This window comes from Hippoglossus stenolepis, chromosome 6, assembly GCF_022539355.2.
Source record: "Hippoglossus stenolepis isolate QCI-W04-F060 chromosome 6, HSTE1.2, whole genome shotgun sequence".
NCBI lineage: Eukaryota > Metazoa > Chordata > Actinopteri > Pleuronectiformes > Pleuronectidae > Hippoglossus > Hippoglossus stenolepis.
In genome coordinates, this window is record NC_061488.1 from 289,066 (window position 1) to 303,314 (window position 14,249).

At 44.0% G+C, this 14,249-nt stretch overlaps 1 protein-coding gene across 1 annotated transcript in view; it reads left to right on the forward strand.

Annotated features, from left to right (window-relative positions):
* Window positions 1-14,249, forward strand: part of oprl1 (opiate receptor-like 1) — a 50,325-nt gene that overhangs the window by 2,367 nt on the left and 33,709 nt on the right. The window contains exon 2 of the mRNA XM_035160461.2: window positions 7,860-8,092. Coding sequence (XP_035016352.2) covers window positions 7,884-8,092 — 209 coding nt within the window. The 5' untranslated portion in view covers window positions 7,860-7,883. The remainder of the gene's footprint in view (window positions 1-7,859; window positions 8,093-14,249) is intronic.

A 14,249-nucleotide genomic window follows, 5' to 3' on the forward strand; every position in this document is an offset into this window, starting at 1 on the left:
ATCCATAAACAACAATGGTGAACGTTGAACAGCGACACAGGAGCAGGATGTTTCACAGGTAAGAAACTTTATTCACTTGTCATGTGACATGTCAGCTGACTTCACTTTGGAAAATGCGAGATTCACATGTTACATGTATGATTTCTTCATGTGATTTATGGAATCGAGTTAAAATAGCAAGAAAGTTATCGTGATGAAAAGAGTTTTTAGTTAGTTTGATTCGAGAAGTAGATTTTATTATAAATGTGTCGTAGACAGAAATAAATTCGTTTTAGCAGTTTGACAATGAATTCAATGTTTCTTATTGGTTGAATATCTTTCATAAACAGTTTCTTTTATTACCACATTTACAGAGTAAACATCTTGGACATTATCAGTATAACTTTTACACGTATAACTGTTATTGTGAAAATTCACGCATATTTATATACACATGTGCATTTATATATATATATCATAGCCTTTTATACTTATATTCATTCTGTATACCATACCATATACTTATATATACTTAGTCTATTATTCATGTATTTGTATTTGTTTATTTCAATATCTCCTGATATTATTGCATAAATACAGTAACATCTGTGTACAATCATCCTGTGCCTCTGCACTTTATTCAAGTATATTTCTCTACAAACTATTGATGTAGTGAAAGGTGAATATTATGAACATATTCTCAGTAGTTGTATTCTCTTGTCCACCTCATCTGCTGCAACAAGTGACTTTCAGCACCACAGGATGAGTAGAACTACTGAAGAAATGACAAAATAATTATTTTCCTCAAAATATATTTTTATCAAATGTGCAACACATACAGACATATATACTAAAATATATATAGTCAAGTTTTTCTTTGCAGATCCAGTATTGTCTCGTTCTCTGTCCACAGGCTCTGACACTCGTCTGCTGGAGTATTCCTGAGTTGTCGTCCCATCATGTGTCCTCCTGAGGGGCCGTCACATTGAGATGCCAGATTACTTTAGGTGCTCTACAAAAGGTGCTGGGTCATCAAACACCAGCCTCAGCAATTCACCCACGTAATCTGTATTTTAATATTTCTATCAAACTATTATTTCATTGTTGTTTTAACATATGAGCGTTTATTTTTTTGAATTTGTATAAAAAAGTGTTTAAAACTGACTGTATGTGGCGTCTGTTTTTCTTCTTGTGGAACTGAACTCTGTCGACTGGTTGTCCTGTGGTGTCACGTTCAGTCTAAACCCCAGTAAGTCTGTGAACAGCCTCCAGTTGGTCCGAGACGCTGACAGGAACCAGGAGAGATCATATTACTGCTCTCAGCTTCTCTGCACTGGCTCCTTGTAAAACTCTGAACATCAAGATCCTGCTCCTCACATAGAAAGTCCTTCAAACCCTTCATATATCAAAGAGCTCATAACACTGTACTGTCCAAATAGATCACTGCACTCCCAAAACACAGGTTCTCTTGTGGTTCTAGAGTCTGTAAGAGCAGAACAGGAGGTAGAACCTTCAGCTACCAGGCTCCTCTCCTGTGGAACCAGCTCCCACTCTGGGTCTGAGTCTGTCAGAGTAGAACAGGAGGTAGAACCTTCAGCTACCAGGATCCTCTCCTGTGGCACCAGCTCCCACTCTGGGTTCTAGAGTCTGTAAGAGCAGAACAGGAGGTAGAACCTTCAGCTACCAGGATCCTCTCCTGTGGAACCAGCTCCCACTCTGGGTTCTAGAGTCTGTAAGAGCAGAACAGGAGGTAGAACCTTCAGCTCCCAGGCTCCTCTCCTTGGAACCAGCCTGTTCTGTTATAGAACAGGGGCAGGATCCTCTCCTGTGGCACCAGCTCCACTCTGGGTTCTAGAGTCTGTAAGAGCAGAACAGGAGGTAGAACCTTCAGCTACCAGGATCCTCTCCTGTGGAACCAGCTCCCACTCTGGGTCTGAGTCTGTCAGAGTAGAACAGGAGGTAGAACCTTCAGCTACCAGGATCCTCTCCTGTGGAACCAGCTCCCACTCTGGGTCTGAGTCTGTAAGAGCAGAACAGGAGGTAGAACCTTCAGCTACCAGGATCCTCTCCTGTGGAACCAGCTCCCACTCTGGGTCTGAGTCTGTCAGAGTAGAACAGGAGGTGCTAATTGTGTGAACTGTTGGTTTTTCTATAATTTGAAGGTCTTGACCTTCTATGCAAAGAGCCTTGAGAATGTTGAATATATATAGATCTATATATATATATATATATAGATCTATATATTACAGTATATATAATATCTGGAGGATTCTGACCGATATTAATCTGTCTGTAAAAAGCAGATTTCTCTAGTGCACTTTGTCAGAAATATCATCACATATAAAACTCCACAAACACTTAATGTAATCATCTTTTAGAACCTGAATGGTTCACCAGCAGCCTGGGATTCAGAAGACGTGATGTCAGGAGATGTTTCTATTTGTTACTTCCTGCTCTGGTTGGAAAGAGGTTCCTTTGATGTTCGATGTGTTCACACTGTAAATTACACTGTTTTTAAAGTTTCAGTTCCATTAGTGCGTCTTTGTCTTCACACAGTAGAAGTGGGACAGACACACACACTGAGGCCTTACATGGACACACACTTCAGACTGAGCTCAACTGATATTCATCAAACACACACAGTAACACACACACACACACACAGCAACACACACACGCAACACACCCAGTAACACACACACACACACACACACAACACACACACCAACACACACAGTAATACACATCCACACACACAGCAACACACACAGTAACACACACACACATCCACACACACAGTAATACACATCCACACGCCCAGTAACACACACACACACACACACACACACACACACACACACACACACACACACACACACACACACACACACACACACAGCAACACACACACAGCAACACACCCAGTAACACACACACACACACATCCACACACACACCAACACACACAGTAATACACATCCACACACACAGCAACACACACAGTAACACACACACACATCCACACACACAGTAATACACATCCACACGCCCAGTAACACACACACACACACACACACACACACACACACACACACACACACACACACACACACACACACACAAACACACACAGCCACACACACAGTAACTAACACACACATCCAAACACACACAGTAACACACACAGCAACACACACAGTAACTAACACACACATCCAAATACACACAGTAACACACACAGCAACACACACACAATCAGCAATACAGAGACACACACACACACACACACACAGAAGCACACACTCTGCGGCTGCAGTGGAGATTGAATCTGGAAAACAGAACGCAGTGTCAGAATGGGAGGGTTTGGATGAAGAGATGCAGACAGAGAGGGAGGGAGGGAGAGAGAGGAGGATGGAAGAGGGGAGAAGAAAGAGAAGAAGAAACATGTGGAGCCCCGGGGAAATTCAGCTGCACAGCAGAGTTACTTTACTGTTATGATTTGATGAATATTCATGATGAGAGAGAGAGAGAGAGAGAGAGACAGGGAGAGAGAGAGAGAACGAGAGAGAGAGAGAGAGGAAGGGAGGGAGAGAGAGAGAGAGACAGAGAGAGAGACAGAGAGAGGGAGAGAGAGAGAGAGAGAGAGAGAGAGAGAGAGAGAGAGAGAGATGGAGAGAGAGAGAGAGAGAGAGAGAGAGGAAGGAGGGAGAGAGGGAGGGAGGGGGAGGAGAGAGAGAGATGGAGAGAGAGAGGGAGGGGAGGAGGGAGAGAGGGAGGGAGGAGAGAGAGAGAGAGGGAGAGAGAGGGAGGGGGAGGGAGGGAGAGAGAGAGAGAGAGAGAGAGAGAGGGAGGGAGGGAGAGAGGAGAGGGAGGGAGGGAGAGAGAGAGAGATGGAGAGAGAGGAGGGAGGGAGGGAGAGAGAGATGGAGAGAGAGAGAGGGAGGGAGGGAGGGAGGGAGAGAGAGAGGGAGGGAGAGAGGGAGGGAGGGAGGAGGAGGGAGGGAGAGAGAGAGAGAGAGACAGAGAGAGGGAGAGAGAGAGAGAGAGGGAGAGAGAGGGAGGGAGGAGAGAGAGGGAGGGAGGGAGAGAGAGGGAGGGAGGGAGTTTAACGTGTTGCTGCTGTAAAGATGTAAAACCACATTAATATTACATTAATAAGACAGACTGTGGGGGATGTGTGTTTTTAGTGCATCAGCTCCATCTCTCTTATATAAGCCTCCATCCATCCTTCATTTTCTGCTGCTCCTCCAGGATCAGGTTCTCTCCTCCTCCATGTGAGGAGAAGCCAGACAAGATGGTGCAGATGTGATCCCCTCACGTCTTCACTCCCAGCTCCCTGCTGGAGATAATCAGGCTTCACCTCCTTCTTCATGTGGATCACTGCTGACACCTCAGCACTCCACCATGTTCCTTCTGATTCTTCAGGTCAAAGATCCAGTGGCTCAACCCTCTGACTGCGACATGTGAAGAGGAAAGAAACACATTATATACATGATATATATTACATGACATATATTATAATATATGTCATATGCGCCCACAGTTTAGATTTGTTCAGAATTCAATACAAAATACCAAACAAGTAGAACTGAGCCCGATGGTGGAGGAAGACGTGACTCAACTGGTGCTTAAATCTTATTGTTGAAAAAAGAAGGAAAATACTAAGAAACAACAAAATAAATATATATATATATATATATATATATACTGTATATATACACTGTATATATATCCAGAACCAGGCCCCTGACTCTTGGGCTCTAGAATATTCAGCCTCCAGACTTAAGCTTTACTCCAGAGGAGCATCTACCCTTTATACCAGAAGCCCCTCCCACCAGACAAACCATCAATCAGACAATTAGGGAATCTCTGTAAGGTGTGAAATCAAAACCATTCATGTGCCCATCATCATTTCATCTGTCACAGAAATATCACTTTATTATATCACATGTGTCCTTGAAGGAGCATTTCTCTGATAACACCCCTCTGGACTAGCTTTCATGTGGAACACTCCAGATTCCCCCCTCCCCCCAGAGTTGGAATCTCCCACTGCCTGTTTGCCAGTGGGACCAGGAGACCCTGCATGAAAGTGAGGGGGGGTGAATATAACAAGACCCATATTTTATAAATGATATTGAATAAATGCTTGGGAAATAAATATGTGTCTTGAGGTTAATAGACTATTGGTTTATATCTACTCTGTGTATAAGTACATTAGAGCAAGATTCAATGGTTTACCTGTGTGAATGTGAGTGCTAGCTTAACATGCTACCATGCTGGCTAATGCTACAGCCATGCTAATGCTAATGCTACAGCCATGCTAATGCTAATGCTAAAGCTAATGATACAGGTGACATAGCACATGACAAGTATTTGCATTTCTATAAGCCAGCTTCTTAAAATGTGTGTTTTTACCACCTAATTACAGGTCATGGGGTAACTGGGGGTAACATGGGGTAACTGGGGGTAACTGGGGGTAACATGGGGTAACTGGGGTAACATGGGGTAACTGGGGGTAACTAGGGTAACTGGGGGTAACATGGGGTAACTGGGGGTAACATGGGGTAACATGGGGTAACTGGGGTAACATGGGGTAACTGGGGTAACATGGGGTAACTGGGGGTAACATGGGGTAACTGGGGGTAACTGGGGGTAACATGGGGTAACTGGGGGTAACATGGGGTAACTGGGGTAACATGGGGTAACTGGGGGTAACATGGGGTAACATGGGGTAACTAGGGTAACATGGGGTAACTGGGGTAACTGGGGTAACATGGGGTAACTGGGGTAACTGGGGTAACATGGGGTAACATGGGGTAACTGGGGGTAACATGGGGTAACTAGGGGTAACATGGCGTAACATGGGGTAACTGGGGGTAACATGGGGTAACTGGGGGTAACATGGGGTAACATGGGGTAACTGGGGTAACATGGGGTAACTGGGGTAACTGGGGTAACTAGGGTAACATGGGGTAACTGGGGGTAACATGGGGTAACTGGGGGTAACTGGGGTAACTAGGGTAACATGGGGTAACATGGGGTAACTGGGGTAACATGGGGTAACTGGGGTAACATGGGGTAACATGGGTTAACTGGGGTAAGCATGGGGTAACATGGGGTAACATGGGGTAACTAGGGGTAACATGGGGTAACTAGGGGTAACATGGGGTAACTGGGGTAACATGGGGTAACTGGGGGTAACATGGGGTAACATGGGGTAACTGGGGGTAACATGGGGTAACATGGGGTAACTAGGGGTAACTGGGGGTAACATGGGGTAACTAGGGGTAACTGGGGTAACATGGGGTAACATGGGGTAACTGGGGGTAACATGGGGTAACTGGGGTAACATGGGGTAACATGGGGTAACTGGGGTAACTGGGGTAACATGGGGTAACTGGGGGTAACATGGGGTAACATGGGGTAACTGGGGGTAACATGGGGTAACTGGGGTAACATGGGGTAACTGGGGTAACATGGGGTAACTGGGGTAACATGGGGTAACTGGGGTAACATGGGGTAACTAGGGGTAACATGGGGTAACTGGGGTAACATGGGGTAACTGGGGTAACATGGGGTAACTGGGGGTAACTGGGGAATCTGATAGTGATGCAGCTCTGAATCAAAAACTCCCATGTTTCAGTGTTGATCAAAATAAGGTCAGCAGGACAAAGCCACTGTTAGATGTATTATTAGTATTATTATTATTAGCTCATATCTCTGCCGAGGAACCCAAGATCGATTCATGGCTCTCTGGGAAATCTGTCAAAATAAAAGAAAATCTCATATCGCTGAAGAAAGTTAAAATAAGATTCCTGGATCCATCCCCTGATCCAGATCTGCACCAAATGGGTTAACTAACTAAATCTGTCCAGTAGTTTTTATGTAATCCTGAAACCTGTTGAAGGAAATCACTATGTATTTAATACTCTGATGTCCACACACAAAGGGTCAGTGCACACAGGGATTTACATTTATATTTACAGATATTAATTCTAAATGGAAACCAGTGATATTGGCTCCACAGAGTATCAGGGCTTGTCTGGGATTCACACCTTCAACTGGAGCCAATAGTCTCTGTGGTTGTTGGTGAAAATTATTAAATAACAAACTCTTCTTCTTTTAATTTGTTCATGTAAATGTTCCTCGTCCAACCTCCTCCTCTTCCTTTGTGGGTCATATTTATCCATCCTGCTTTGTTCATGCAGTGTTGAGCCTCTGTGAACACTGAGAAGCAAGTGTTTTACTGCCATGACACGTCGGGGGGGACAGACTCTCACACGGGGTTTGAAACATGTTGTCCATGTTTCTCTAAACCATGAAGATGATCTTTCTAGGACCTGAACCACCCTAAGGGCCTGACTGATCCTTAACGTCCACCCAGTAAAGACATGACTGATGTGTGTATATAGTTTCCTAAGGAGACCTGTGTGATCGACGTCTCGCAGGTTGTGTTGTGTGCAAATGCGCAAATTGTTGACTTGTCTATGTGGGAGCTGTAATCGCTGGGACTGTTGCACTCTGAGCACATTTAGAACAAGTCCATGGGGAAGCTGCTGTAGAAGAAAAGGCAGGAAATGTGCATGTTGTTGTTTCCTGGTTCTTGTCTTTAAAACACTGGTTTTCTCATGATTGGAGGAAGAACCACAGAACACATGATTTCATTCAAGAGGAACAAGCTGAGTTCACACTGGTCCTCAACTAGTGTTGGTCCAGCTTGGATTGAAAACTGATCTGACAACTGTGAAACAGTCAAACGTCCTTATAATCTTATAAAGAAATATATCTAACATGTAAAGAAGTACAACCATACGTGCTCAGTGGCTCCGTCGTGATCTTATCTGGTGATGTTTGAAACACGTCTGTCTTCCTTCTGTCAGGTGGCTGGAAACCTTCGGACAGAGATGGAGTTTTCTGACGACTTCCTGCTGGCCGAGCTGGGTCACCTGCAGCTCTACAACGACTCGTTCTTTCAGAACAACTTCACCGGTGGCTACAACGAGACGGAAGCTTTACTGCCAATGGGGGTGAAGGTCACCATCGTGGTCGTCTACATGATCGTCTGTGTCATCGGCCTGGTGGGAAACTTCCTGGTCATGTATGTCATCATAAGGTAAGAGAGAAACAAAGTGAACTCAATCTGAAAGTTTATATCGGGAAAAACTAATTGTTCCAGTGAAGTTACAGCAGCCTGGTCCTTTAAATCAAAGGCTGTTGCTGTAGTGATCCAAACTCATAGGATGGAATACTGTAAAACATTGATTATACACTAATTATACACCTACAGATTATTAAGTCTAAATATATACAAGTCAAGGTTCATTCAGCCTGTTGACACTGCTGCTGAATTAACAGAACATTATTCAGTGTGGATGTTCTCTGTATAACCTGAATATCTGAAGAGACATTTGAATCCCTCTGAGTCGGCTGCTTCCCACGAGGGACACCTGACATGATGATCCACACAGAAACGCTGACGAAACGTTTCCTCGAAACATTTCAAATTTCAAATCTTTGCCTTTTTCTCTGGGATTCTGCAACACTGAAAATGTCCCAGTTGTGGGACTAATACTGGCAAAAGCTTTTATGAACAATGTGTGTGTGTGTGTGTACTCAACCTATTGGGCAGCTGCTCCATCATGTTGTGTGTGTGACTTTCATATTTAACTGTACTTTCATGAGAGTGGCTCCACTGCATGTATGAGTTCTGCTGCTGCTACAGAACCAGTTTCTCAGCTGTTTACTGACCAATGAAAAAGAAACGTTGCAAGTTCAGCATCAAACTTTATTCCGTCTGCAGAGTTTGTAAGAATCATCTATTTCCATCACTTCTTTGCCTCTGACCTCAGCCCCCTGACCAGAGGGAGAAATAGAGCTGCTCACAGTGTGAATTATAACATATATATATATATATATATATATAACCTCTGTCTTGTAAATACAATGACGGCTGAAGTTTGCAACAAACCACCATCACCACCACGCTTGGTGGCTAAGATAAGTTACAGCCGAGTCCCGAAGCAGCAGAGCAGCTTGCTTCACACGGCCCCATGTTACAGTAAGAGATTAGAGCAAACACACCGGCCGTGGTTCAGCCGCGGTTCAGGAAGCTGCGCTGCTCTTCTAGAGATTCGAGGTCTCGCCGGTTCATTCTGTCTTCAGCGTGTGATTCACAGCAGAGACAGAGAAAATGATCTTTCACCACAGTTTCAGTACATGATTCCATTCATTTGCTTTTAAACAGTTTTTATTGTGAAATATTTGCAGGGCCGGATGATGCATAGCTTCATACTGTAAATTCTGATATTTATTTGAGTACACAGGAAATACTGCAGTTATACCAGAAACCTCAGAAAGGCTGTAGTTATATTAAAATGTAACATAAAGAACTTCAGGTTATGTAAAGTACACACACTCTCTCTATCACATCAGAAGATCGTTGCTCTGCAGCTTTCAGGTGAAGTTTCACTTTTAAGATCTGAGCTTGTGAGATTTGTAAGATTTTACTGTTTCTGTAAGATTGTGAAGCATCATACAGAGGAGCTCATGTTAATACTGCACTGAGGATGTGAAGAAAGGCTAGTGTGTGTGTGTGTGTGTGTGTGTGTGTGTGTGTGTGTGTGTGTCTTTTTGAGATTGTCAGTATCCTTATTAAACCTTCTCTCATTCATACACGTACAACTGTAAATAGACACAATTCTCTCTCACACAGGTGTTGAATTACTTCTGCTCAGCTGTTGTCCTGAGTAAAAATGGACGCCCCCGACAACTTGCCCTCATCCCGGGTGTCAGGAGGCAGCAGCCTCCGTCATTTAGCTGTGTCGGGTTGGATGAAAGGCCTGATTGCACAAGATGGCCGACCATAACACTTGCCATCAGGCCGAGGAGGGAGCAGCTCTCTGCTCTCGATAGTTTTACTCTCACGGCTCCTGAGCTTCACTGAGTCTTAAAGGACCCATAGCATGCCCATTTGACCACAAGTTGATATGGTTCCTTGGGGTCTTAATGAAATGTCTGTAACATACTTTGGTCAAAATACCACAAGGATCATTTCAAACAGCTTTTTACCCTGTATAAAACAGCCCTCCACAGAGTGACCTGTTTTGAGTGCCTGTTCCTTTAAATGCTAATGAGCCAGCTCCCCCTCCCCCTCTCCCCACCCAGCGTAACGAGTGTGGGGGCGGGGAGATGAGGTGGGGGGTGGGCCAAGGCCATGTAGGGAGACTTCCAGTGCCTTGTTACGACACAAAACCCAGGAAGCTCAATCGAGTCACTCAAGCATGACGTTTCTGACTTAGAGGAACTATAACAAAACGCGCAAGTGTTTTTTCCCCAGAGTGTTTGGGTTGGTAGACATGAGCCAGATACCCACATTAACCTGTAGAAGCACGAACAAAGTGGAATTTGCATGATATGTCCCCTTTAATGTCAAGCACAAAGATGATGACGAGTGTGAGGACAGTTTGTGACAGTAAACATAGGTAAAAGAGTCATTGTCAGAAATTAAATTAATATCGGGTGGTGGGAATCGGTACTACACTGTGCATTTACACCACATATATTTCTGTCCTTTATAGTTTTCTGTGTAGTTAAACATCATAGTTTGACTTTTTGATTTACATCCTTTAGAATATGGTCTTATTTACCATTTTCTTATTCTCTTATGTAATGTAAAGAGATTTAAAAAGAGAAAAAGAAAGGACCAGTAGACAAAGTCACTCCATCACTGGAGGTGATGGAGGTGATGGAGGAGGTCAGTCACAGATCTGATGTCTTCAATGTTTCAAAAAATCTAAAAAATCTAAATGAAGAATGGTTTAACTGCAGCAGATGTGACATTTCAATAAAGTTTTATAGAAACGCTCACAACCGATAAAAGTCTGGGTCATCAGGAAATGATTAAACCTCCACAAACAAAATCAGTGTTCGATGAAGTCTCCATTTGAATCAGGTAAATGTGGCTGGTGGAGTGAGGATGAGGAGGATGAAGCAAAGAGCAACTCAGCATTCCGTGGTAGGCCGAGAGACCCATCAATCAAACAGATATACATCTGCATGAGCATTGGTTGTAGTAGCCCAGACTGGACAAACTAAACCCCCTTTGAGTTTTTATGAAAACTGAAGGTTACCACAGGTTCTCTTTCATGTTTGGAAGGGGGGGGGAGAGAGAGATGAGGTGAGGGGTGTTCAGCTGCAACATGACACTTCACCACTAGATGTCACTAAATTCTACACACTGCAACTTTAAGAGGAATCTCACAGATTGTTCCACATGAAGCTCAAATAATAAGAGGAAGAGAGAGGAAGCCACAAATCTGCAGAGTCAGCATTAGTTGAGAATACAGACGTTTGTGAGTTAGAGAGAAGTGACCTCATCATACATCTGCTTCTCGCCTCTCGAGTTTAGATGCATTGTGGGTAATGCAGGTGACTGTGGAACACAGAAGATGACGTCTGTGCTTCTGTTCATCAACAGTCTGAAGGTGTTGAGTCTCTGAAGGCTTCATTCAGCTGAATCCTATAGCTGGATGTGCTGGATTTTCTTCCTCTGAACCTAATACTCTGAAAATAGGGAGTAAAATGCTGAATTAATTTAAATATACTTATCTAAAAAAATATCACAGAATAAGACCTGTACATATCTCAGCATCCAAAACATTAAACTGATCGTTAATGCTCTACATGTGCGAGAACACCTATTTTTCTTACTTTGCATATTACACAATGGAAATTATCAGATATTTGGCAGAAACACATGTTGAGTATCAACATATTTGTAAATTGAAAACTTGGTTTTATTAAGTTCAGTTGTCGAATATAGAAAGTTAATTTAATTAACTTTATTAGAATATTTTTTAATGATTGTAAAACATACAGCAGCTCGTTTTAGACGTTGTCCCTCTGAGTTTTCATCATCTGAAACTAATTGAGACTTTTACTTTGTGATGCACTTACTTGTCAACATGCTCTCATGCTGTGTTTTTAGCTCCGATGAAGTCTTCATCGTACGTCTCTGAACTGATGCTACGAGCTGATAATGCCCTACACGTAGATCGTTGTCATGGAAACAGAACCCCTTTCCGTAAGAAGAATCCCTCCATGCTGCAGTTTCCCCTCACGGAAGAAGAATAGCATCAGATTGTGTCGTCTGCTGCTCTGAGCTCTGTGCTCCACCGTCTGTAGCTCTAATCACATGCTCGTACCCGGCTCCTGTTGCTGAGCTGCAGACACCTGCACTGCGACTGTTCTGTGACAGCAGCAAGAACTGAAAACACGCCGAGCTCGCAGTCAGGAAAAGTGCTAATGAAGCATGTGTGTGGAAACAAAAAGAGACTCCAGACAGACACACAACCTCAACTCCTCCTGCTTCATGTCAGCTTTAAATCAATTAGTGAAGAGCGGCCATATTTCATATGTTTCTGGTCTGTGACACTCACGCATACGTACCAACAGACAGAAACACAACCAGGTCAGAGGTGAACACACAAGTTTGATGTTGCTGGAAGGAGGAGTGAAGGAAAAGAGGAGGAAGAACCCAGAGAGAGAGAGAGTGAGGAGAAAACAGCAGCAGGTAGAGCTACGTCAAGTAAATCTACACAAATCTGTGTGTGTGTGTGTGTGTGTGTGTGTGTGTGTGTGTGTGTGTGTGTGTGTGTGTGTGTGTGCTTGTGTGTGTCTGTGTGTGTGTGTTGATAGACACTAAATACAGCTGGTCGTCACATGACTTCTGTCTCTATGATTTGCATATTTCAGGGCGTACACACTGTTCATGTCGCTCCTCTCTCAGAGTATCAGAGTATCAGGGTATCAGGGTATCAGGGTATCAGGGTATCAGGGTATCAGGGTATCAGGGTATCACGGTATCAGGGTATCAGAGTATCAGGGTATCAGGGTATCAGGGTATCACGGTATCAGGGTATCAGGGTATCAGAGTATCAGGGTATCAGGGTATCAGGGTATCAGGGTATCAGGGTATCAGAGTATCAGGGTATCAGGGTATCAGGGTATCAGAGTATCAGGTATCAGAGGTATCAGAGTATCAGGTATCAGGGTATCAGGGTATCACGGTATCAGGGTATCAGGGTATCAGAGTATCAGGGTATCAGGGTATCAGGGTATCAGGGTATCAGGGTATCAGGGTATCAGGGTATCAGAGTATCAGGGTATCAGGGTATCAGAGTATCAGAGTATCAGGTATCAGGGTATCAGGGTATCAGATATCAGGTATCAGGGTATCAGGGTATCAGAGTATCAGGGTATCAGAGTATCAGGTATCAGGGTATCAGAGTATCAGGGTATCAGAGTGTCAGGTATCAGGTATCAGAGTATCGGTATCAGAGTATCAGGGTATCAGGTATCAGAGTATGAGATTTTTAGTTACAGAAAAATGTCGAAACTGCTTTTAAATTGACTGTCTTGGTCCCTGGAGGATAAATTGTAAAGATTTGAATGATGCCCTAACCACAGAGGAACTACAGAGGAACTGCAGGGTCCTGTCTGAAAGCAGCTTCAGAGGGCAGCATGATTTCTTTAACACTGTGGCCTTCGTTTATATAGAAACAGAATCCACCTCCCGTAGTCTTCCTTCTAGCTCCACAACACGGTCCACACCGAGGAGGTGAGAGCAGGTAGACGAGGGCTGGTCGCCAGCCAGGTCTCGTGTTTGGTCTGATTCTTACGAGAAGCAGCAGTTCCTGCATGTTGTGGCCAGGGAGCGGACATTCGCCAGGTGAATTGACGGCAGCGCAGTTTGAAATCCCTGAAGTTTAACGAGCGCTCTGCTCGCTTCCCCCGGTGTCGGTGGATATTTGATATAAACATGTGAATCCCATAGAGATCTGCAAAAGCTTCGTTGTTACATTCTGGTAAAAAACTGAGGAAAAGTTTGAGCAGTGGTTGGTCAGAGAAGTTCATCACAGAGGGAGAACTGAAGGTCACAGAAGGTCACAGAGCGAAGCGCCCATTCGTCCATCTGCGGCGCCATCTTGGATCAGCATGCTAATGTTAGCATATCGAGCTCACAGAGCTGTAGCGTGGCTGTCGACTCGTTAACCTCACATTGTGTAAAGGCTCATTAAGAGTAAACTTATCTTTTATCTTACTTCGACGAGTTGAATGAACATTAATGGAGCTTTGGGTCTGAAGGGTCCAGTAAAGACTGGGACTTTGAAGCTGTAGTTTCTCCTCCTGCTGTAATTGTCTCTTTGGGACCTCCATTAAATCAGTCCTCAGCTCGTCCGCAGTGTGGAATTAAACTATAACTCTTATAC